The sequence below is a fragment of the Amaranthus tricolor genome, chromosome 11 (genome assembly GCF_026212465.1).
Source record: "Amaranthus tricolor cultivar Red isolate AtriRed21 chromosome 11, ASM2621246v1, whole genome shotgun sequence".
Lineage (NCBI taxonomy): Eukaryota > Viridiplantae > Streptophyta > Magnoliopsida > Caryophyllales > Amaranthaceae > Amaranthus > Amaranthus tricolor.
The window spans coordinates 18,134,355-18,157,063 of NC_080057.1; the positions used below are offsets into that span (position 1 = coordinate 18,134,355).

At 43.0% G+C, this 22,709-nt stretch overlaps 6 protein-coding genes and 1 pseudogene across 6 annotated transcripts; 3 read left to right on the top strand and 4 right to left on the bottom strand.

Annotated features, from left to right (window-relative positions):
- The first annotated feature begins 3,232 nt into the window (after nucleotides 1–3,232).
- Nucleotides 3,233–4,544, top strand: LOC130826608 (ATP synthase subunit beta, chloroplastic-like; annotated as a pseudogene).
- On the top strand, nucleotides 4,542–6,573 carry LOC130827063 (NAD(P)H-quinone oxidoreductase subunit K, chloroplastic-like). The gene is made up of 2 exons (XM_057692686.1): nucleotides 4,542–5,561; nucleotides 6,024–6,573. The coding sequence occupies exons 1-2, from the start codon at nucleotides 5,006–5,008 to the stop codon at nucleotides 6,320–6,322; spliced, it is 855 nt and encodes a 284-aa protein (XP_057548669.1). The 5' UTR covers nucleotides 4,542–5,005; the 3' UTR covers nucleotides 6,323–6,573.
- A 7,857-nt stretch (nucleotides 6,574–14,430) lies between these two features.
- On the bottom strand, nucleotides 14,431–16,828 carry LOC130827060 (cytochrome c biogenesis CcmF C-terminal-like mitochondrial protein). Its single transcript, XM_057692685.1, has 2 exons — nucleotides 16,063–16,828; nucleotides 14,431–15,122 (listed from the first exon to the last, which is right to left on the bottom strand). The coding sequence occupies exons 1-2, from the start codon at nucleotides 16,824–16,826 to the stop codon at nucleotides 14,567–14,569; spliced, it is 1,320 nt and encodes a 439-aa protein (XP_057548668.1). The 5' UTR covers nucleotides 16,827–16,828; the 3' UTR covers nucleotides 14,431–14,566.
- Nucleotides 16,829–17,023: 195 nt separating this feature from the next.
- LOC130827064 (cytochrome c biogenesis CcmF N-terminal-like mitochondrial protein 2) lies at nucleotides 17,024–17,595 on the bottom strand. The gene is given in 3 exon segments (XM_057692687.1): nucleotides 17,024–17,395; nucleotides 17,397–17,430; nucleotides 17,537–17,595. Coding segments are annotated over 3 exon segments (459 nt in total). The 3' UTR covers nucleotides 17,024–17,029.
- A 189-nt stretch (nucleotides 17,596–17,784) lies between these two features.
- LOC130827056 (uncharacterized) lies at nucleotides 17,785–18,295 on the top strand. Its single transcript, XM_057692683.1, has one exon. The coding sequence runs from the start codon at nucleotides 17,934–17,936 to the stop codon at nucleotides 18,150–18,152; it is 219 nt and encodes a 72-aa protein (XP_057548666.1). The 5' UTR covers nucleotides 17,785–17,933; the 3' UTR covers nucleotides 18,153–18,295.
- On the bottom strand, nucleotides 18,208–18,763 carry LOC130826609 (probable cytochrome c biosynthesis protein). The gene is made up of 2 exons (XM_057692185.1): nucleotides 18,349–18,763; nucleotides 18,208–18,269 (listed from the first exon to the last, which is right to left on the bottom strand). Exons 1-2 carry the CDS (start codon nucleotides 18,761–18,763, stop codon nucleotides 18,208–18,210), a joined length of 477 nt encoding a protein of 158 aa, XP_057548168.1.
- Nucleotides 18,764–19,590: 827 nt separating this feature from the next.
- On the bottom strand, nucleotides 19,591–20,462 carry LOC130826610 (uncharacterized). The gene is made up of 2 exons (XM_057692186.1): nucleotides 20,076–20,462; nucleotides 19,591–19,986 (listed from the first exon to the last, which is right to left on the bottom strand). Exons 1-2 carry the CDS (start codon nucleotides 20,460–20,462, stop codon nucleotides 19,591–19,593), a joined length of 783 nt encoding a protein of 260 aa, XP_057548169.1.
- Between the last annotated feature and the right edge of the window lie 2,247 nt (nucleotides 20,463–22,709).

Here is a 22,709-nt window from a genome sequence, read left to right on the forward strand (position 1 = left end):
CGAAAGGAAAGGCGATGCCACAAAGAAACCTAAAATCAGGAGCCCCTCTGGATGAGATGCCCCTAAGGACCTGACTCAGGGCTCTCGCAAGGCGCAGAGGAAAACCAAACCAATTGGAAGAAGTGGTCTGGCACGACTTGAAGAATCACTTATAGAAAGGATTCAACTTCGTTCTCCTCAAATATGAATAAGGAAGGAAGCAACTAAAGACAAAGCTGGAGAATCCGGCTATAAGGTGCATCTTTTTCGGCTATGATCAGCAGAAGAAAGGGTGGGGGTGCATTGATCCGACTACAAGTCTCTTTATTTCCACATTTCGTTTTCGATGAGGCATCATCATATATTTTAAAAAACGAAAATGTAATACTGCCGGATTCCGGGATGCTAGACTAAAGTATGCGGGCACAAGCACCTGAGCAACAGGAGCCTTCTATTGCTGGACCTGAGTCTACACGAAGCCCTCAAAGTCCGTGGAAGAAAGGTGTCAGAGAAAGCCCAAGGCCCACGACCCAGAGAGTGCCTTCGTCAACAAAGAGTGATAAAAGCAGCTCTATCAATCAGAGAGCAACAAAGAGGTATCCCTATACGGCTGCTTGCTTATTGGCTATTGTCACAATTGAATCAGAATTACTGTATCGTATCAATGAAAATATCGTATTGTAGTCACAGACAACATAGTAGCTGTGACGTGCGAAAAAAATCCCATTTCTTTGTAAAAGCCAACAAACTTCCGTATTTCGATCCGACAATCCTTTTTCAACCTAAAGGTTTATTTAGGACGGTCAAAATGTAGTCGTTTCTGCAAGATCTTCTGTCTATGGCACGCTAGGAGTCTGCTGTCAATCTTGCTTTCTTGCCGGACTTTCCTTCTTTTTTTTTATATTAGGACTTCTTTATTCTACTGAATAGAGAGAGAAGTCTTGAGCGGTCAGACCAATTACGATAGATTCGCAAAACATTCAAGATGAGAGATGAGCTGCTAAAAGAAAGAAGGAAGGGCTACTAGAAGCCTAGAAGGAAAAGAAGTCTGGGCTGGCCAAACCAACCTTTCGATGCTCTCCCATCTCACGATTTTCAATGTGACGGTATTCCACCACTTCGTTAGACGCTCGACCAAAACCATTTTCTATCTGGAGATCACACGGCTATGAGACCGATCAAACGTAAGAATTTGTGCTCATCCTTGGCCCTGAGGGCTGGGCAGCGAATGGAACAAATGGGGATATGCCGCTATCCAGCCTATCTTGATGAACCAGAAGTGAGAAGGGCTGGGTGAATTCAGGAGTTCTGCGCCAGCAATTGGATCTATTGCACCCGGTAGGCCGTTAATCGCAAACAAAGAAGAAATGGGAGACCATCTGGATCTCGAACACGAAATAAGCTCTCTCGCGGTTCCTACTGCTTATGGGACTGTGATCAAATATGCTCGGAAAACAGGTAGATGAAATGGTAGTGTATATGGAAGCGAACGAAGGGAAGCTAAGACGGTTCGAAGGGATTCCGGACGAGAAGGTGATGGCTTTCGATCTGCGGGATTTGCTACCGTCAGATATTGCACTAGAAAGGGGGCAGAGGTGGCTGCTAGGGAGGCAGTAGTAGCGCATGCAGTTGACTTGGGACCCGTTTCAGCATCCTCATCTGCTTCCTAGCCGGAAAAGAAAGACTTTTGAAAGCTAGGAAGAAAAATAGAAGACCGTCCGAGAAGAAAAGAAAGAGCAAGAAGGATTGAAATCATGAACTCCTTTCCCTTTACTAAGAAAGCTTGACTGAACTAACGCTATATATACTATATATATTGCACCAGAAAGAGCTCTTTTTTCAAACCCTTATCATATGCGAGGAAACTCTAAAATGCTAAAGTACCAACTGATCGACATTGGCATGGGGAAGCAATCGTTATTACGCATGTGAAAAGACAATGAAAACCCATTGCTTTGACTTTGAGCTGCCACTGCTTTTCATCGCATCGGGGGATGTAATAGCAAAGTCCTGCCACCGTGCTTACTTTGGTGACAACTTCTTTTGGGTCTGGATCACCATCAACCCTTACGATGACACTCCTTTGACCGGGAACTTCTTTGTTTGCGGCTTTGTTCAAGGTAGCTTTTGCAAGTTCAGTCTCCTCTTGCATTCCTTTCGCAAATTTTGATGCTCCCCCCGTATATCCGCTGGCAATGGCATTTGGGGTTAAGGGCCGCCTTCTTATTAGTAGCTCTATAACATATTGCTTCTTCCAAAGCGCGCCCCGTTCGTTCTGAATTAAAGAATGAAAAAAATTGTATCTAAGGTCTAAAGGATACGCTACATAACAAATATATTGATTTTCTTCTCCAGCAACGGGCTCGATGTTGTAGCATCGTCCTTTGTAACGATCAAGACTGGTAAGTCCGTCGGTCCATACACTTGTCCATGTACCAGTAGAAGATTCGGCAGCTACTGCAGCCCCCGCTTCTTCAGGTGGAACTCCAGGTTGAGGAGTTACTCGGAATGCTGCCAATATATCAGTATCTAGGGTTTCATACTCAGGAGTATAATAAGTCAATCGGTAATCTTTAACACCAGCTTTAAATCCAACACTTGCTTTAGTCTCTGTTTGTGGTGACATAAGTCCCTCCCTACAAATTTTATTTTTAATTTTTTACAACAAAGCAACAAGGTCTACTCGACATAAATTCGGCCTTAAGAAAACCTTTTACAGGAATCTTTCATAAAATTCTCAATTAATATTATCAACTAATCAAAATGGTTCGTTAATAGACCATGTATTTGATTCGCCAAATACATCATTATTGTATACTCTTTCATATATATGGCGCAACCCAACCGTAACAGTTGTTCTTTAGGTTTCTAATTTATTAACCCCGTTTGTCCCCATTTGAATGGAACGAATTAAATAATTCGAAATTTACCCTTGACAGGGGTATATGTTGTATATGTATATCCTAGATGTGCAAATATGCGGAATTCCATCATGAAAAGGCTAGACATAAATCTATATACTAAATACGAACTAGGTCCCAGTTCGATAGAAATAATGAATCATAAAAAAAATAGAGTTTAGAGTTCGGGTTCGATTTCCGTAGATAATATAGAAAGGATTGTCTAGAATGATAGGCAAATAAAAGACTTTATCAGGATTTTTGGTCATCCATTTGTTTGATATTTTGAAAATAGGTGGATTGAAATTGAATAGAAATAGAACAATTCAAATTCTAATAATTAAAAAAAGTAAACAATTGAATTTGATTCGTTTGGATGGTACCAACAAAATGGATTGCTAACTCCTATTTCTTATTTAATTAATCGATCAACTGAGGTACAACAGTTATTAGGAAATAATCGAGTTAGGGCTGTAGCTATGAGTGCTACAGATGGCCTAACGCGAGGAATGGAAGTTATTGACACAGGAGCTCCTTTAAGCGTTCCAGTCGGCGGCACAACATCTCCTATTCATAGATCTGCGCCCGCCTTTACACAGTTAGATACAAAATTGTCTATTTTTTAAACCGGAATTAAAGTGGTAGATCTTTTAGCTCCTTATCGCCGTGGAGGAAAAATCGGACTGTTTGGGGGAGCAGGAGTGGGTAAAACAGTACTCATTATGGAATTGATCAACAACATTGCAAAAGCTCATGGGGGCGTATCCGTATTTGGCGGAGTAGGTGAACGTACTCGTGAAGGAAATGATCTTTACATGGAAATGAAAGAATCCGGAGTTATCAATGAACAAAATATTGCAGAGTAAAAAGTGGCTTTAGTCTATGGTCAAATGAATGAACCGCCGGGGGCACGTATGAGAGTTGGGTTAACTGCCCGCGGAATATTTCCGAGATGTTAATGAGCAAGACGTACTTCTATTTATCGACAATATCTTCCGTTTCGTCCAAGCAGGGTCTGAAGTATCTGCCTTATTGGGTAGAATGCCTTCCGCTGTGGGCTATCAACCTACTCTTAGTACCGAAATGGGCTCGTTACAGGAAAGAATTACTTCTACAAAAGAAGGGTCCATAACTTCGATTCAAGCAGTTTATGTACCTGCAGACGATTTGACCGACCCCGCTCCTGCCACGACATTTGCACATTTAGATGCTACTACCGTACTATCAAGAGGATTGGCGGCCAAAGGGATCTATCCAGCGGTGGATCCGTTAGATTCAACGTCAACTATGCTCCAACCTAGGATCGTTGGCGAGGAACATTATGAAACTGCGCAAAGAGTTAAGCAAACCTTACAACGTTACAAAGAACTTCAAGATATTATCGCTATCCTTGGATTGGACGAATTATCTGAAGAAGATCGTTTAACTGTAGCAAGAGCACGAAAAATTGAGCGTTTCTTATCACAACCCTTTTTCGTAGCAGAAGTATTTACAGGCTCTCCAGGAAAATATGTTGGCCTAGCAGAAACAATTAGAGGATTTCAATTAATTCTTTCCGGAGAATTAGATGGTCTTCCCGAACAAGCCTTTTATTTGGTAGGTAACATCGATGAAGCTACCGCGAAAGCTATAAACTTAGAAATGGAGAGCAAATTAAAGAAATGACCTTAAATCTTTGTGTACTGACTCCTAATCGAAGTGTTTGGAATTCACAAGTAAAAGCAATCATTTTATCTACTAATAGTGGCCAAATCGGCGTATTAAAAGACCATGCCGCTACTGCGACAGCCGTAGATATAGGTGTTTTAAGAATGTTAGGCCTTGACGACCAATGGTCAACAATGGCTCTGATGGGCGGTTTTGCTAGAATAAGCAATAATCAGATTACTATTTTAGTAAATGATGCTGAGAAGGGTAGTGACATTGATCCACAAGAAGCTCAGGAAACTCTTGAAATAGCAGAAGCTAACTTGAAGAAGGCGGAAGGAAAGAGACAATTAATTGAAGCAAATCTAGCTCTCAGACGAGCTAGGACACGAGTAGAGGCTCGCAATACAATTTCGTAAGCTGTTGGTGCGTCCGAATAATCAAAAGAAGTTCCCTTGTCGGTAGAATCTATATATAGAATGCAACGAAAAAAAAAAAATAAGATTGAAACAGTTATGAATTCCATTGAGTTTCCACTACTTGATCGAATAGCCCAAAATTCAGTTATTTCAACTACATCAAATGATCTTTCAAATTGGTCAAGGCTCTCGAGTTTATGGCCGCTTCTCTACGGTACCAGTTGTTGCTTCATTGAATTTGCTTCATTAATAGGCTCGCGATTCGACTTTGATCGTTATGGACTGGTACCCAGATCGAGCCCTAGACAAGCGGACCTAATTTTAACAGCAGGTACCGTAACAATGAAAATGGCACCTTCTTTAGTGAGATTATATGAGCAAATGCCTGAACCAAAATATGTTATTGCTATGGGAGCATGTACAATTACAGGAGGGATGTTCAGTACCGATTCTTATAGTACTGTTCGAGGGGTCGATAAACTAATTCCTGTGGATGTCTATTTGCCGGGCTGCCCCCCTAAACCAGAAGCAGTTATAGATGCTATAACAAAGCTTCGTAAAAAAATATCTCGGGAAATCTATGAAGATAGAATTAAGTCTCAACAGAAGAATCGATGTTTTACTATCAATCACAAGTTTCGTGTTGAGCGTAGCATTCATACCGGAAATTATGATCAAGAATTGCTTTATAAATATAAAATTCGATCTACTTCCGAGATTCCTCATGAAACATTTTTCAAGTACAAAAGCTCATCATCTTCCCATGAATTAGTGAATTAAACAGGATTCTTTTTTTTTGTTTTTGGAATTGTAAGCAGCAAGTCAATTTTGATAAATCTCATCGTATCGTTAAAGTCAATGTAAAATATTTATACAAAAAAGGAAGGAGATATAAACAAGATGCAGGGTCGTTTGTCTGCTTGGCTAGTCAAACACGGGCTAGTTCATAGATCTTTGGGCTTCGATTACCAAGGAATAGAGACTTTACAAATAAAGCCCGAAGATTGGCATTCCATTGCTGTTATTTTATATGTATATGGTTACAATTATTTACGTTCTCAATGTGCTTATGATGTAGCACCAGGCGGGCTGTTAGCTAGTGTGTATCATCTTACGAGAATAGAATACGGTGTGGATCAACCAGAAGAAGTATGCATAAAAGTATTTGCTTCAAGGAGGAATCCTAGAATTCCGTCCGTTTTCTGGGTTTGGAAAAGCGCGGATTTTCAAGAACGGGAATCTTATGATATGTTGGGAATCTCCTATGATAATCATCCACGCTTGAAACGTATTTTAATGCCTGAAAGTTGGATAGGATGGCCCCTACGTAAGGATTATATTGTCCCCAATTTTTATGAAATACAAGATGCTTATTGAATGGTAAGGAATTTATTTTCACTTCTACGACATAAAGACTTTTTATATTATATATGTTCTGCTCTAGATTAAATAGAGTAACTGATGTCCCGCAGGTATTCTATATATGGAATATGGATAGATAAAAAAATAAAAGACAAGTCACGAATTCATTGAGATTTGAAAAAGTTTTCTTTTGGATGAGCTAAGAACCGATAGAATGAACTAAAAAGTTATGTATTATGAACTTTGTACCGCGTATCCATCAATTACTTACTTAGAGGGGTCAGAAAGTCCTATACCTATAAATTCTTATATTATTAGGAAATCAAGAAATATATACCAAAGGGAATCTGATTCTATTTGGAATTTATCTAAGATAATTCTTATTTATCTTCATCCTTTAACTCTTCGAGACTCTATTTTTATTTGAGTGTTTCAACTTTTTTTTAATATTTGGAATATGTATATCAATCCGTATTGGTTAATTTGTAGAATATTATATATATATCCCAATAGGTACGAAACTACGCTATTCAAAGCATCGAGAAGGAATCGCAGTGTGACAAATCCTATGTCTTACTTCTTGAAAAGCGGTTTCTGATGTAACTGCCTATCATGCCAAGCTTTACGCTCTTGCTCTTGCACAGGCGGTTGCCATCTTCCTCGGGGTGGATCAATTTGTGTAAACGATCGCTTTCTATGTCTCCCAATCGATGCGGTACTGCCAATCGTAGACTGGTGACCGGGGAATGAGAGCTTCAGCTCCATACACCATGATGAATGGAGTGTTTCCAGTCGTTATTTTTTAGGTTGTTTGTGTATATGCCCAACTGTAGGTCACCTATGTGACCATTGGTTTCACAGCACTGAGTAAGCATACTAATGAAGACCCATTTTGCATGTCCATGAGCTCTAGGTAATTGAATACGGGCTCGACTCCCTTTACCGGTATTACCCATCCTCACTTTCTACGTTTAGCGTACCAGCTTTCGTGTGAGAAATCGTATACCCTAGAGGCCCTTTACTTGAGAAGCTAGCAAGTCAGTGGCTTGATCCCCATGCTCTTGATCTGAGGTGCTTGAGAAGTCTCACTGGCTTCAAAGCGGACGCTGGGGTAACGGTCCCAGAAGCTTGAGTGCCACCAACAAGCAAGAGATTGTGAAGAAGGAGCCAATGGAGTCCACGTAATTGGCACACATAAAACAGGCCGAATCTTTTCAACTTATGAAGCGACTACGACTTGCTGACTTTCATGGTTTACAGAGGAAAGCATCGCCAAAGCCTCTACTATTTTACGTATTGGTAAGCAAGGGGTCTCACTCTTTCCTTTGCTTTCGTGGTATTATGTATATATAAGAGGCTCTCCCCTTCGGGAACGAGTAGCCCCCACAGAACTAACTCAGAGATAGCAGTCTCGGCTTGAACCCCGAACTACAACCAGTTTGCTTTCCCGGGGGCAGATAGCCATTAACGAAGTCTGGAGCTGCTCATCGACTCTCTGTATAACCTATTACTAATTCCCTTTCCTAAGTCTCTTCTTATTGGGCTGGGCTTTCAGTGGAGATAAGAAGATCCGGCCTTTACTAAGTCCTTTTCAGCCATGAGTCTTGAAGAGGTGAAAACTATCACCAGGTATGCGGACTTTCCTGGAAGGTCTTGGGCACCCCTAAAGCAGTCTCTACATCCCAATGCCCTTACTCAAGGAACAAAGCACACCACCGAAGGCTGGCGAAGAGTAGCAAGAGCGGACTCTATTCCGAGAACTACTACTTCGGTCTTTCCTATATATATTACTTTATTACGTCCATCCCTGGTTGGGTAACAAGAGCTAAGCCTACTTCCCTAGCAACTTTCCTTCCTTATTCTTACTACTGTCTTGCTCGGACTGTTGACAAAGTAGAGTATTTTGAATATGAAAATGCGGAATTCTGTTCTTTGCTGAAGCCCCGGTAAGAGAACTTCGACTACTAAGGCTCTAGAACTAGTTTGTTGGCCGGTGTACACCGTTTTTTAATGCTTTTCAAGCTCGGACTGCGTACACTTTCCGTCCTCCTCTATTCCTTCGTCATGCGTCATGGCGAGCTGTCTTTTCTATCATCTCGGAGCAGGTATAATAGTATAAGAATAAGACAATAAGAAGGAAGATCTTTTTCAAGCCTGAATGCTATCTTACTAAAGAGTTTCCCTCTCTTTGCTACCCTCTCGTCACTCGCTCCCTTGTCGACCAAGAAAGGCATGGGAGTCTTTGTGTGGCTCAGGTTAGATTATGCCATGATTATCTCCTAATGGGTCTCATCTTTCTACTAAGCGGACTATTAGTTTCAATAAAAGATTGAAACTAGTCGTTCATCAAAGCTTCCGGGTGAAAGCCAGGTGTAAGTCCTTATATTCGGGGCTTACCTAGGATACAGACAGACCCGCTATTTGCTATGGTGAGCGCAGCGTAGGTTGACAACCTTGTCGCGGATGACAACTGATGATAAGACTTTATGGCTGTCAGCCGCAACTAAATAGAGATAGGGGAGGCTTATTATCTGTGTGACATCGATTCGGTGGTTAGAGAGGTTAGTTCGGGGCCCTGATAATCATCACCTGGCGTCTGACACCAGAGCGATCACGGCATTGACTCGGGTTTAGCCTAGACAACGGTTCGCGGATTTTATTGTCCTTGGTGACGTTTGGCATCGGGACCGTAAGGTCGTTGTTGAATATAGGAAGATCTTAGGCAATCAGGGGGTTTACTCCAATCGGAAGACTTGCTTTTCCATAGGGATTGAATGCCGGGTTCATCACTTCACGGGAGAGAACACGAGGGTGAATGTAATTCAGCTCGACTGAAAGGAGAGGGATTTTCCGACAACAAAAAAGCTTTTCTCCCCAACCCCAGCCAAAGGGCAAAAAGACGGGGTTGAATGCGACTCTACCAATACCAATCTCCTCTGGAGCAAGGAAAAGCAACTCGGTAACGATTAACATATTTTTTTTTAGAGAGGGGAGCCCTTACTTAAGAACAGAGAGTGGCCGAGCAAAAAAGCAAGGGATAAAGGAGAAGTACCCGGCCCGGGTCTATGCCGAAAGAGAAAAGAGTGCTGCATGTATAAGTCCAAAAGAGCTATGATGACTCTCGAAATGGAATTGGAAGAGCAGGGCTGGCACATTACCAGGATATTAAATTTGTGATAACGATGGCGGATAAACCAGATAAGAATCTTACTTGTCCCCAACGCTAAAGTACCGGGCATTTTCGGGGACTAGCCCGCTTCCACTCTTTTCTTTTCGATTATTTGGCCTGATCGAAACAACCTAGGAAAGGTTGGCAGCCTACATAACCAACCTCTCATACCAAGAAAGCCAGGTATCAGATCCCTGTCGAGCCCCCCCTTTTTTTCCCAGTTCCTGTACGTGGAATGATTTCCAGTGAGCCAAGTAGTCTGGGGGAAAGATAAGCCCTACCCACTACCCTTTCCGAATACAACCCCTATGGAAGCGGGGTCATTCAGTAGATGAATTTAAGACCATCTCCTTTATGGTTTCTTTAAAGGAATTCGCAGGTATGGCACTTTTTTCAAGCATAAAGCGAGACTTTACGACCCTTTACAATACATATCATACTCATGATAGAAGACCCTCTCTTTAGTAGAAAATCCATGTGTTGAAAGGGTAAAGAAAAGGAGTTTTTCCCTAATAGAAATTATATCTATCTCTTACTGCTTCTTCCATTCGTTGATAAAATCCTCAGGCTACTCAGCTTTATTAGTCTTCCACTGATTAAGGATTTGTTATTGACGCCTTTCTTACTAAGGTAAATCTCTATTTATATACTCCTTTTGTTTACAACGTTATCAAAGACTTGGGAAGTCCTGAGACCTGCATCAAGCTAGAAAACTTATGCTATCTTCCAAAAAAGAAAACTCTTTTAGAACCTTACCTTGGGAGATTTACATGTATTCCTTAACTTAGATTACTGAGTTAACACCTTAGCTACTTCAAGTATAGGTAGAAGTGCTACTCCCCCTGAAAGATTCTTAATCTTAGAAGAATGCCTCCGATACCGGATCTGCTAAACTAAAGAAAGTAACATCTTAATCTAATAAGGAGGGAATGCCAGCTGCTAGAGATGGAGAAGGGGCTTTGAGGGATTCCTTCTTCACTACTCTTCTGTTCTCTTTCTAGCTGCGGTTGGTGATATAATAGCCACTGCTTTTCTTTTAAGAAGTGCTCCTATGGGCAAAAGATTAGGAGCGGCTACTCACACGGTAAGAGCGCCTTTTGGAATCACTTCCTATTCTAATGATATCTCTGGCATTAAGTCAGCGAAGTTACTCTCTTTCAGGCTAGGCAAAGTCTGTCTTTCCTTTCCTTCTTAAGGAGTTGCTAGCTTAGTTCGTGAGTCTAGTTCTGTTGAGTAACAGCAGGTCAGAAAAGACAATCGAAAGAGACTTGTTTGAGAAGGGGGTGTGTTCTTCTTTTATTCTTTTACTGTTTTAGCGCGTGCTTCGCTAACTGCATTTTACTGGCTGTAAAAAGCCCTATACTTCACTATCAGCTCTTGGCTGCGCTGTGCTTGGATGCACAAGTAAGTCTTCTACACGCCGGCGGTGAGATGAAAACCGCCCCCATTCAGAGGTTCCCGTGCTACCACAATGGTATCGAAGAAGTGACCGGAACACCTGTCCCTGACCAGCTCGTGAGTAGCATCCCGCTGCTGGTCGGCACAGCGTAGCGTCAAAAGCAGGTCTTTTTTATTGGCCCGCTGACCTGACCCTTTCTAGGCCTTCTTCCTACGGAACTGGATTGTCGATATCCACCGAAGAAAAAAGATCTTTTTTCTACAACACTGTCTATGTTTGAGACGCCCTATCGTTGTGTTTTCTGCTGATCTTATTCAGACTCCAAGCGATTCCCTATTCCTTCCATTTGTCGATTTTATTCTTCACAATATATTCATTTTTTTTTAAGAATACGAATTGCGGGCAAAAACTTAATGAAATAGGTCCAAGATCCCCTTGAAATAGTAAGAATCTGGCCCCCTTTTTTAAGGATATTTTTTTTTTAACCTCAAGTACCATTTCAAATTCTTGGGCGTCATTCAGCGTAGACCCCCCTTAACTAATAGATGCTAGTTGAGGGGATTGATTGATCACGAACTAATTCTGGTTGGAGCATTAAGTCAATACAAAGGCATTCTTTCGCTTTCTCCGGCCCTTATATAGTCTTAAACCCTGCCCTACGCAGATCAGAAATATACTAAAAAAAGCTTTCTTTTCCTGGTTGACCTATGTAAGACCCACTCCCTTAGTGCAGAGAGAGACTCTCGCGGAGAGAGGATGCAGAAGGACAATGACACTAGCTAACTAACTGAAGAGTAGTGAAGAAGTAATCCCTCAAAGCGAGAGCACTGACCTCGCACACTGGGTCTAGCGAATGGAACTGGAAAGCCAGCAAAAAGCCTTCTGTCGGTCGCTCAAACCGACTGACGATACGGAGGAGCGTACCGTATTCATTGACGAGAATAGTTTAAGCACAATAGGGTAGAGCGAGAATCGAACTCACTTGTGTGTACCATTTTGGGATAAAGACCGATGCTGTTCCTACCTTTTAGCGTCTCGCATGATCAATCGATTTCAATTTTGATTCAAAAGACTTGAGTGGCATGAAGCTACTAAACGAAAGCTAACTAACGTATCTAATCTAGTTAAGCTATTTCATAACCTTTCATCAGCGATTTCGAACATCTTGTAAATAAGTCTCTTTGGCTTAAAAATAACCAAGGGGGGAGTCGTTCTTGAGGTGGATAATCTAGAGTAAGGGATGAAGAGTTGCTTACTTGGTAGAGTCTGGGTGGTTGACTAGACTGATTCTAAAGAGGAAGGGGTTTACCAAAGAAAAGATAGAGAGAGATCCCAAACGCTTGGCAGTTTCACTTGTTTCAGCTATTCACAAGGATTGCTCAATTAGAGGTAGGCGTGGTAGCATGGTTGTGAAAAAAGGTATGCCTTGTAGAAGTCAGGAAGGTGATAGCGTAAGATAGCGGACTGGCTGACTCTAAACCCGGCTTAGCCGATTGAATCAAATCTTTTTGAAGTCCGATAGAAAAGAACTTCACGAAAGGCTGGCTTCCCTTGCTGAAGGAAGGGCTGTCCGAAGTAAAGGAGTTGAAGCCAAGGAAGCTAGGGTAGGTTCGTATTGACAAAGAGCTGGACTTCTTAACTTTCAATGGTGTTCTGTAGCTGTCTTCTCTCTCTATGGGTAAGTCGCTATTCTTTTATTCGCCGCTGGAAGAGATTCCAACTATGCTTCCCTCTAACGATAGAAGTGGAATCCGAGCTCCTAGACAAAAGCAAAGCTTGAATACAGAAAGATAAGATCAAGACTGAATGCTTTCTATTATAGAAGTTGCGCCTAATGCTTAACTAACTATTAGCTACTATATTAGATAAAGAGTGAATCTGTACATTACTATATGCTAGTAAGCACTTTATTAGGGTTAGGGTATGAAGGGGAAGCACATAACTAATAGGGTTCAGGCTTATACGATGAATCTTATCCCCCGAAGCCCCTATCGCCTGCCTGGAACTCCTTACTTCACTCTTTCACTAGAGGTAGTTTACTTACTCACTCGTTAGAGTGAGGAGGGGAAGGAGACACATTTTCACCATTAACACTACTTACAGGATGAGAAGTAATGATACTAGGAGATCGACTAGTACTAGGAGAAGAGTTGTTATCACCTGAATGACGAGCAGACAGCCACGAAGAGAACAAATTCCGAGCAGTCGTATGTTGTCTCAAAGCCACAATTGAAGCCTCTTCCGATAAGATCTCAAAGGAGGAGCTTCTCTCTCTCTCTCTAGAACCCATTTCCAGAAAACATATTCCACATGACTTTCATGGATATAATTTTGGTTCTGCAAATCTTTGTTCTATGTTGCTGTAATAAATTGAATTGGTGCTTTTGATCTGGTTGTCAGCGGGGTTTTTCCTTTTTGTTCTATTGGTTCTAGGTGTTCTGGACATTATTATAAATTTACCAATGAAGCGTAGGTGGATATTTATGGATGTGATGAGAAGTGTCGTGAAGCTAGTTGTTAGTCTTGCATGGGCCATAGCTCTTCCGCTCTTTTATGTGCAATCCTTCAATGTGGCACCTCAGCAAATTGAGATGTTCTGTCATTTCTAGGGCAATTGAAAGGTGTTCCTGCTCTGTATATCATGGCGGTGGTATTCTATTGCCTTCCAAACATGCTATCTGCAGCACTCTTCCTTTTCCCACTGCTTCGACGTTTTATTGAAAACTCTGATTGGCACATCATAAGGCTCCTAATGTGGTGGTCGCAGGTACTTTAGTTACTTTACCTCTTAGAAATGCTGGAACTGGAACTGCCAATTCCTCCCTTTTTCTTTCTTTTTAAATGCTGAAATGAAGAACTATCTAACTGGGGAGAAGGTTGCTATGGGAAACTCGAAAAAAAGCTTCCTTACTTACCGCCCATGCCTGAGGAGTCACTTTTGTGCTTTGCTTGCCAGTGGGTTTTTTGTATCAGTTCTTTGCTTTCCTTCCCGTGAAGTTCCAAGCCTTCAGTCTGCCAGGCCAAGACCCACGATTAGCAGGATAAGCACCTTTTGGTTCTATACTTCCTTCACTAATGCAGTCTATTGCTCTCCTTGTCGATGACCCGCATAGCTTAGTAGCTAAACGCCAAGCTAAAGGAATAGCTTTGATTGAAAGATATCCCATTTCCCCCTTCGCATTCAATAGGTTCTTTTTTTTTTTTTTAATTGTACACCAACTAATTATGACTTCTCCCACTTACTTTAAAGTGAACAGTCACTGACGGAGGTCAACTCGCAAGAGGTAGGATTCCGATTCCTCGATTGATTAGTTCTCCATTCCAAAGCAAGAGCCGACGTTACAGTGTAGTACCCCACCCGGGATAACCCCCAAGAGGAGACTCTATTCTCGGTATTCAGCCAATCACTTAGACTGGCTTGAGCTAAGTGGTATGGTAAGGCCTTTTTGGCAGTGCCATATGTTGAATATTCTATTGATCCAATCCAGTTTAGGCAAGTCCCCACAGTTGATTCGTGCTAACTCCTAGCAGCGGTTATGTAGGATCTCTGAGACCAAGCCATAATTCAAATGGATAATCACTTGAACCACGGGCTTTAGTATACATAGTGAAGATACGGGCAAAATGCCTCGATGCGCTGCAGTCACTACTTTGACTCCTTTTATACAATTATGAACTTTACGTAACTTTATCAATTCCAACGCAATTTATCCTTTTGGAGTTGACGTAACAAACTACGCGAGCCTCCCAACGAAGCCAACAGAAATCCTATCCAAATAAAAAAAATAAAAGGTAGTTTCATTATGGTAGTATACCAGCCTCCTGTTCTTGAACTTCCAGTTCCAATCGAAGCATATAGATCCGTAAATGGATTTGTATGGATAGCCACTTCAGTCGTGCTCGTTGTTTCTCGAAAGTATCTTTTTTCTGGGAACATGCTTAACCAGAAATTTGGATGTTCGCGATTCTTCATCCACCGATGCAGAAAATGCTCCAGTTTTCCATTATCATATGAGGCCAAAAAGTTTATTGACAAGAGGTCGGCACGAAGTGATTCATTATGCTCAAAGATGAGCCGATCGTTCGTTAAGGACGGTTTATAGATCATCAAATTCCCACAAATGGAATGAAAAGTGGGTCCGTGTAAATGATCGAGACCCCGCAAACAACAATGTTCCTTCCCCATATGGAGTTCGGAGCCCAAGGGCAATCGTTGAGTGAACTGTATCTTCTTTGTGTTAGTTGACCTAAGCCGCACCATTACTGCTGGGGTGGGGCTCGGCCTTCGAACCGTACGTGAGACGAGTTTCTGCCTCATACAGCTCAGGCCGAAGACCGGAGGAAGTTTAGAAGAGATGAGGAGACCCAGCAGCTGCCGGCCTCCGCGGGGATAAGCTTGTGAAGAAGCAAGCTTCTCCCCCCAAAACCCGATTCTATAGCGCTAGCGCTTCGCGTTCTTTCTATCCCATTCCATTCCGGGATAGGCAGCTAATACTAATATAATAAGTTAAGTAGTCGGCTGATCAATCGGCTCGGACACTAGACCGTTCGTGCCCGCCCATTCTGTCTCGTCCTAAATGGAATGGCTCTTTTAGTTACGCTGCGCTCCGATCCGAGTCCCCACGTCCGCTTTTTCCGCCCGCAACCCAAGAAGTTGGCAAAGCCAACACAACATTAAGGCCATCCCCTTCATTCTATGCTGACCCCGGCCGGGGCTGGCTTTTTGGGAAGCCCGTTCCCACCGCGCTCACGGCCCGGCTGGCCTGCCAGCGGTAGTGGAAATTCTCCCGTTCCCTGGTCAAAGACTTAGTTGGATGCGGGATCTACTCCACGAGGAGCGGTACGGACGTAGATGATATCATCACGACCTCTCTTTTCGTACCGCTAGGGATGCTTAACGCCACTTCGCCAACTGGCGTTACCTGCGCGCTCGTGTCTCTCAGTGTGGTCAGCACTGGGTGTTTTCGAGCAGCGAAGCTTACACCCATTCGCATTAGTTCATCCAAAGTTCCTTACCCTTATGCACGAATTATTGAATAAGCCATCTTCCTATCAAGGTTAAGGATTCAACTGAGCACCTCAGCGGCGGGATTGAATACCCGGATCGAATCAGAGTTCACGCCGCCCGCCCTGAACAAATAGGAGGCGTGGGCCACAGGTCGCACATAAGCCGCCGGGTCGCACGACAGAAGAACACCCAACATAAAGATGTACACTCCCCCATGTGAAATATTCATCTTCATGCTAACTTTTTGGTAGTAGTCGTGACCAACAGCCATCAGCTGTCGGCTCGTTGGTAAGGTGGGAGCTTCAAGCCCGATTTCAGGTAGCACACCCCCCATGCAAGCACCACCCGACGAAGGGGGGACGGGGAAAGCTACAGGCCCAACCCCTTCGACCCTTTTTTCTAAATGGGGGCGCCCGGGGCACTTTCTCTTTTCATTTCGTCCTTGCTCATTCCCGTTAGGCCGAAGTGTTTGGCCTTTTCTTCTCCGCGCCCGCTCACGCTTCGCTGACCTATCGCGTGGTAAAGAGAAGAAAGTACGAAAGAATAGTAAACGGAGCACACCGCAAAAAGATTCTAAATAGGAGAAGTCCCCCTTGAATTCGAGAAGAAGAAAATGAAGAATGGGAACGAAACAAAATAAGGCGTTTCTAGCTCTAGTTTCGGATGAGCTTCTCCCAATTATGTCTGGTAATAAAATAGGGCAACTTGCTCTGACCAAGACTCCACTTTTTACTCCGTCTATAGAGCGTATGAATTTCCTGGAATGTAGATAAACCAAAAGAAGGAATGAAGAGATAAGAATAGGAATTAAAGTACCATTGGAAAAAGGGGCACCTGTGGGAACATCTCTACTGACGAACCATTTCAATAGTACGGGTGCTGCCGTGCCACAAGGCACAACCATGGAAGTAATGAAAAAGAAAAAGTTATGTAGTTGGATCATCTGCTCTATCCATTCGAGTTTCGCTTCTCTAGAGAAGATGAAAGACTAAAAAATAAAGTGTTCGCAGGGCATACCGAAAGGATACCAATTAAGCCGACCATTAATGACTAGTTTGAACACGAGGAGGGGGCTGATCAAATAAGGGATCAGACCGCTCTTAGAAAGAGAAAACAAAAGCAAACTCTACTAGTTCTCAGCTCCAACTACTTCAACATAAGGGGGCGAGGTTGCGCGCGAGCCAAGTGACGTAAGTGCACAAGAGTACTTCGCGCTACAACCATCTCTTTTTTATAGGTTCTACGGACCGATGCCTGCTGCTTCATCTGAGAGAAAAGAATCATAGATATGCCGGTCATTAGAAGGAAGAACCGCCATAAAAAGATTCCTCGTGTATCATCTGTAGCAAAACTATGAACGGGAGCTAGCAATCCGGACCGTATTGAAAAGGTTCCTAAGACACAGCATAGAAAAGTCACAATATTAAGAAGCAAAGTCCAAGAATGAAGAAGGGGTAAAATTACTGAATGAATACGAGCTGTGGCTAATACCCGAGGCATAAAAGAAGCATTTTCTACGGGATCCCGAAACCACCAGCCACCCCGACCTAATTCATGATGAGCCCACCAACTTCCTGGCAAGATGCCTACGGTTAAAAAACACCGACATGTCAAGATCCAAATTCGAATCGGTTCCTGGTCCTGGTCAGAGACCACTGTGTTCGCGCCGGCGGTCCAACAAAGAGGCAAAGTAGCGGTCTTTTTCTTTCCATTACGAAAGAAAGGCTTCGCCCGCTCCCTCCCCGTGTCCACTAGCGCTCTTGTCCAGAGCGAAGAGAAGGCGAAAAGGCGCCGCCGAAGCAGCATGAGCAGGCTTCTTTTGCTACGCAACAATAAAGCAGGATAGCATTTGGAGCCCACATCTTTGAATTTAAGGGTAAAGAGCTCGCTTGTTATACGGGATCCGACGCATCCAGCAGAGCAAAGCAGCGTTCCATTCTTTTCGGCGACATCCTTCCGCATTGGCGGCGAGTGGAGTGCCACAATCCCATTCATCATTTTGGATCTACATAAGCCAAAGCCCATAGCACTGGCGACATCTCCGGCATAAATGCAAGGGGGATGTATAGCTAATATAGGATCTTGTGGAACAGGATTTGATTCTGCAAGCGGTTCGGTACGAACGAAGAAATTTCGAACAAAAGGATCGGAACTCGCTGATAGGAAAGGAAAGAAAAAGAAAGCAATGCCAAGAGCTCCGTCAATCCGCTGTTCATCGATAGACGAAGCTCTCTCCTTATCATCTCGTGCCAGATGCAACAAAGGATGAGTCCTTTTTCCTTCTCGCGAACCACGAGAGCGCCTAGCGCCCAGAAGAGCAAAGCTCATTTTCCTTTCAGGGTAAAGCGGCGCGTAAAAAAGAGCTGGCCCGCCAAAAGTCCGATTCCTTCGCGAACAAAGTTCAGAATCAACAAGAGTTCGTAGAACAAAGAGAGTGTACAACTGGGGTTCGTGAAGAACTCTACTTTTTTGTTCGTAACGAGGAAGAGATAGAATGGAGTTCTTCACGAAGTTTAAGACAAAGGAAAAAAGAAGACTTTCTCTATGGCCTCCTCGTTTTGAGACATTATGGCTTTGGGATCGACCCCGGTAACAAAGAAGGAATCCATAAAAACTTGGGATCCGACACCATAATAAAATACTACCTTCATGATTAGACCATGTCCCTGAGATTTGATAAAAGAAAGGTGCATTAGCGGTTAATACGCTGTAATTGGATAAGTTATTAGGAATATGACAGAACAAAAGACCAAGGAAAGAAAGAAGAATACACCAAAATGCAGGTGCTGCACCAAACGCTGGTGGTTGTTTCTTGTTGTAAGTGAATGCAATGAAAAGACCCGGAAATAACGAATAATGAAACAATTCATATATTGACATTTCGTGCTCATTTTAAAATTTATGCTTTGTTATTCCCATCATCCGGCAACCACGGAATGATCCACAAGAAAGGTGGCAGGATTCGAACCTATGGCCGGCCCACCCCTGACCCGCTGGGTTGGGTGGCCGGGTTAGCACCCCTCGTCGCCTCTGTACTCAAAACAGATGCGCTTCGCTACCCAGCACGTAACCTTGTCTCCTCACTATAAGAGAGTAGCTGCCAAAACAAGATCTCTAAGGCTAAGGTCGCACCTCAGATCCGAAGTCAACGCTTGAGAACTAACTGCATACCTGAAGTTAGCTTGTGTGCGCATAGCCTTATCTTTGAAGACTTCCTTTAGGAGGCTATAAAGTGTTCTGAGGGCAGCTAAGCCTACTTCTCATGCCCCCACTCATTGATTAGCCGATACGAGAGATGGAGTTAAGCTACATCAGCTATAGAATCGAACAATGGACCGGAAAGCAATCAAGATCGGAAAGAAGACAACGTTTTTCCTTCTTCAGAACAAGCAAACTAGCTACTCCTATTCTTTTTTTAACTCTGGAACTTGTCAAACCACAGCCAACAAACTTAAGAATTGTTCAAAACTACAAGCAAAGAAAGACTATTCTCAAGAAAATGGAACTAAGAGCTAGATTGACATTTGACAGTAGCAATAATTGAAAGATAGGAACAATTGTTACTACTCCATATTATTCATGAACTCGTGGCTGTTACCAAGATAAGAAATGACCTCCTGGCGTAGATTATCATCAAATGGAAAAGCATCGGGTCCATGAACGGTTAGAAGGTCTCGAACTCGAAATGAACAAACTCGGCCATCTTTTCAAAATTCAACGAGGGCATCATATGGCCAGGCCTTCGTGAATATGTTCTTCTGCAGGGAAGCTGAGTGATCAGGGTCAAAGGGGCATACCAACCAAGGCATTGGAGCAGATAGTACTAAATCATCTTCTACTTCAGTAGTATTCCTATTATCTAGGCGAACAAAGACCACTTCAAAATCAGGATCCTTTGCCTTAATCTCATGATACCATGTTAATAGTTCATCATAAAGATCAAGATAATCAAGGTAAAGAAGTATATTCCTGCCTCGGAGTTCTGCCACAGCGATCCTATCATTACTTCGAAGAACATAATCTTGTGACCCATAAACCAACAATGCAATGACTCCAAGGTGAGTGCCCTCAGCTTGTTCAGTTCCCTCTGGACAAGGCACTCTCTAGTGAAGGGATATGCATAAATTCCGTAACTGCTTATGATGTCTCCCCCATACGGATCCACGTATTTACCACGGGGTCCCACGATGACCAGCCTACCGTCATCAGGGTAGCAGGAAATGAGTCGCCAGAGCCTGCGGCTTACAGAGTTGTTGAAGGGCAAACGCCACCAAGATATCTTCTGCAACAAACTATCTATATTCACCCGGTAAACCAGTGGGTCAAGGCAGTCCCCAAAGGGTAAGTACACCAGCACAATCTCAAACTCCGGCTGTCGAGTTCTGCATTGTTGATAGACCTTATGGAGAGTGGGAATGAAATTTCCTCCAGCGCACAAGTACAACCCGACAAGCTTTTCTTTGAGTTCCGAGATAGACACCTCCTCCCGGCCACCTGCTGGATTAATCTTATCAAGAACATCAAAGGGATTGCACCCCAAAAGTCCCTCAAGCTCGGACGTAGAGGGAGTTTTCCACATTGTCTTCTGCGAAAAGATCCTGCAGATTTTAGTAAAGGGAAAGGCCTCGGCTCCATAATTCAGCATTAGGATGTCTATGAAGCAAAACGCTTCTCCTGACATCCACAAGGAGAAATTGAAAACAACCACGACCAAGGTCAAGGTACTTGCATATAAAGTCACGACGCTTTGAGTCCTTGAATGGTACTGCAAGACACGAAGAGGGGAAGCCCGACAAGAAGTGGTTGAAAACCTCCTCATGATTGGCCAAATTATTCATCTTTGCAACCACTACCATCTCAAAAGCGTCTCTCATAGAATACAAATCGGAACATGTAGTTATTAGGGCCTGGAGATAGAGTGAATCAAAGTCTTCACGGAAGATAGGCACGCGAAAACAACAAACCAGAATGTATTTGCCACTAAATGTCTTCTCCTCAACTTTCACTCGCTCACCACAATTTCGATCGAGGTAATTCATCTCACCCTTACTGGACAACAAGGATATAACATCAAAAGTCTCGCCAATCTCAATGATAGATTGAGAACGTGATTTTTATTCAGAAACCTTCTAATTTATATCATCAGGATAATCCGGTATCTCACGCTTCAATATTTTGGCTATAGGACATGATCCTTCCTTTTTTTTGGGGGGGTGGAGAGGAGAGGTTGAGAAGAAGACAATGAATGGAATAGTCCGGCAGTCGCTATAGAAGATCTACTTAGTCTTAGTTCAGCTAGTCCAATAATTAGATCACCGCGAGCGAAGCTGCTCTAGGTGGGAAGTGGAGAAGTTCAAGAGAAATTCATTCTTTTCAGGTCAGAATCTGATTGATTTTGCCCTCTCTCAAGTGGTATACCCTTGGTTAACAACCGGCATGTGAGATTTTCTTTTAGAGATTGTCCCGGGGAAGAAAGGAACTGAGAGAACAGAAGAACTTGATCTTAAACTTATTTAATTTACATATATATGCTATTTTAATATCAGCTTTTTACTTTTTTTTTAGGGTTGGTTTCAGGAAATGAGAGCATTGACATTCAATCTGGCGTATTCGCTTACGAAATTTAGTTATTAGGTCTCAAAGCCTGATTGATGCGTTGTAACATCCACTGACTAAAAGAACGACATAGATCAAAGGGTCGTTCATTTGCCTTACTAGTAAGGAAAGGAATTGGAAGGAATGAATGCAGTCGTTAAGCGGACAATGCTAGGAAGATTGACAGAAAAGGCGGAATCCTCCTCTATAGCATCCGATTTTCATCTCCTTGGTCCCATCGCTCAATGCTGACCTGACATATAATTGCCCTGGGGAAATGGCCCCAAGCCCCTCTTTTCTTAGTTAGCCCTCTTTCTTTCCTTGACTCTTGGTACCTAGACACTTTGAATCAAGGCTAGGTTCCTTAACGCCCTTCTTTTTTGAGTTAGATTCCTTTCTTGGGAACAAGTAAGGGGCTTTTATTCCATGTATTTACCTTGTTGGAGGTTCATGACTGGGACTAAATTGATGAGCAATTGGCAGGAATCCACCTAATAGCCATTTTCCAGGGAGTCCTTCTTAGCAGCTAGTGTTATACTCTTACTTTTGTGTACTTTCAGGTACCCCTCTCAGCCTTGTGGTTTTATTAGAGAAGGTGAGTGTTAGCAAGGACAAAGAGTGGAAGCAGATCATAGCAGCGAGGCTGTGTACAAAGATCTAGTTAAGTATCAGGCAAGTAAAGAAGATCAATAGCCTATCTTGCACCCGTTGACCGATTATCATTGGGATATTTTTCAAGGGGTTCATCCAAATCGATGGGTCCCTCTCGTCTCGGGCTAGCTGGAGCTCTTGAGCCAGTCGTTATAGGAACATCAATTGCTCGCGTACTATTCTTACAAGATTAGTTGCATCTGCTTGGTAGGAAGAAAGGAATCTTGACGAACTACCATAGGCTTGACATAGTAAAATGAGTTGTGAGCCTTTAGTAGTAATGGTTACTTACCGAGATACGGTCTGTATTCCCCCTAGTAGTTTTCTAACCCGCTGGAAACTGTAGATGCGGTAAGGCTATGGTGGGCTAGTTTCTAAGGCGAGGCCGATAGGCGATGGGATTGTTTTAAGGCCGGGGTGAAAACTAGTAGGCAAGGGGAAGGGTTAGAGTCCAAGCAAGCTGCAGAAGGTTAGGCTGGCATGTTCCCTAGGGCCGGTTCAAAGAAGTCGGCTTAGGTAAGAGAGCCCCGGTGCATCGAAAGCAGATCGTTGTAGCTAAGGGGGCAGGGGGGCGTAGACG

Excerpts from the sequence above, each read along its gene's own strand:
- LOC130827056 (XM_057692683.1), top strand. The coding sequence starts at position 17,934 with ATGCAAGGGGGATGTATAGCTAATATAGGATCTTGTGGAACAGGATTT.
- LOC130827063 (XM_057692686.1), top strand. The coding sequence starts at position 5,006 with ATGCAACGAAAAAAAAAAAATAAGATTGAAACAGTTATGAATTCCATT. Across the intron at positions 5,562-6,023 it reads GTCTCAACAGAAGAATCGAT|CACCAGGCGGGCTGTTAGCT; the intron begins GTTTTACTATCA and ends CTTATGATGTAG.
- LOC130826609 (XM_057692185.1), bottom strand. The coding sequence starts at position 18,763 with ATGTCAATATATGAATTGTTTCATTATTCGTTATTTCCGGGTCTTTTC. Across the intron at positions 18,270-18,348 it reads TCCTCGTTACGAACAAAAAA|GAATCGGACTTTTGGCGGGC; the intron begins GTAGAGTTCTTC and ends TTGTTCGCGAAG.
- LOC130826610 (XM_057692186.1), bottom strand. The coding sequence starts at position 20,462 with ATGTGGAAAACTCCCTCTACGTCCGAGCTTGAGGGACTTTTGGGGTGC. Across the intron at positions 19,987-20,075 it reads ACCCTGATGACGGTAGGCTG|AGAGTGCCTTGTCCAGAGGG; the intron begins GTCATCGTGGGA and ends TCCCTTCACTAG.
- LOC130827060 (XM_057692685.1), bottom strand. The coding sequence starts at position 16,826 with ATGATCCAACTACATAACTTTTTCTTTTTCATTACTTCCATGGTTGTG. Across the intron at positions 15,123-16,062 it reads TTTATGTTGGGTGTTCTTCT|GTCAACTAACACAAAGAAGA; the intron begins GTCGTGCGACCC and ends GGTGCGGCTTAG.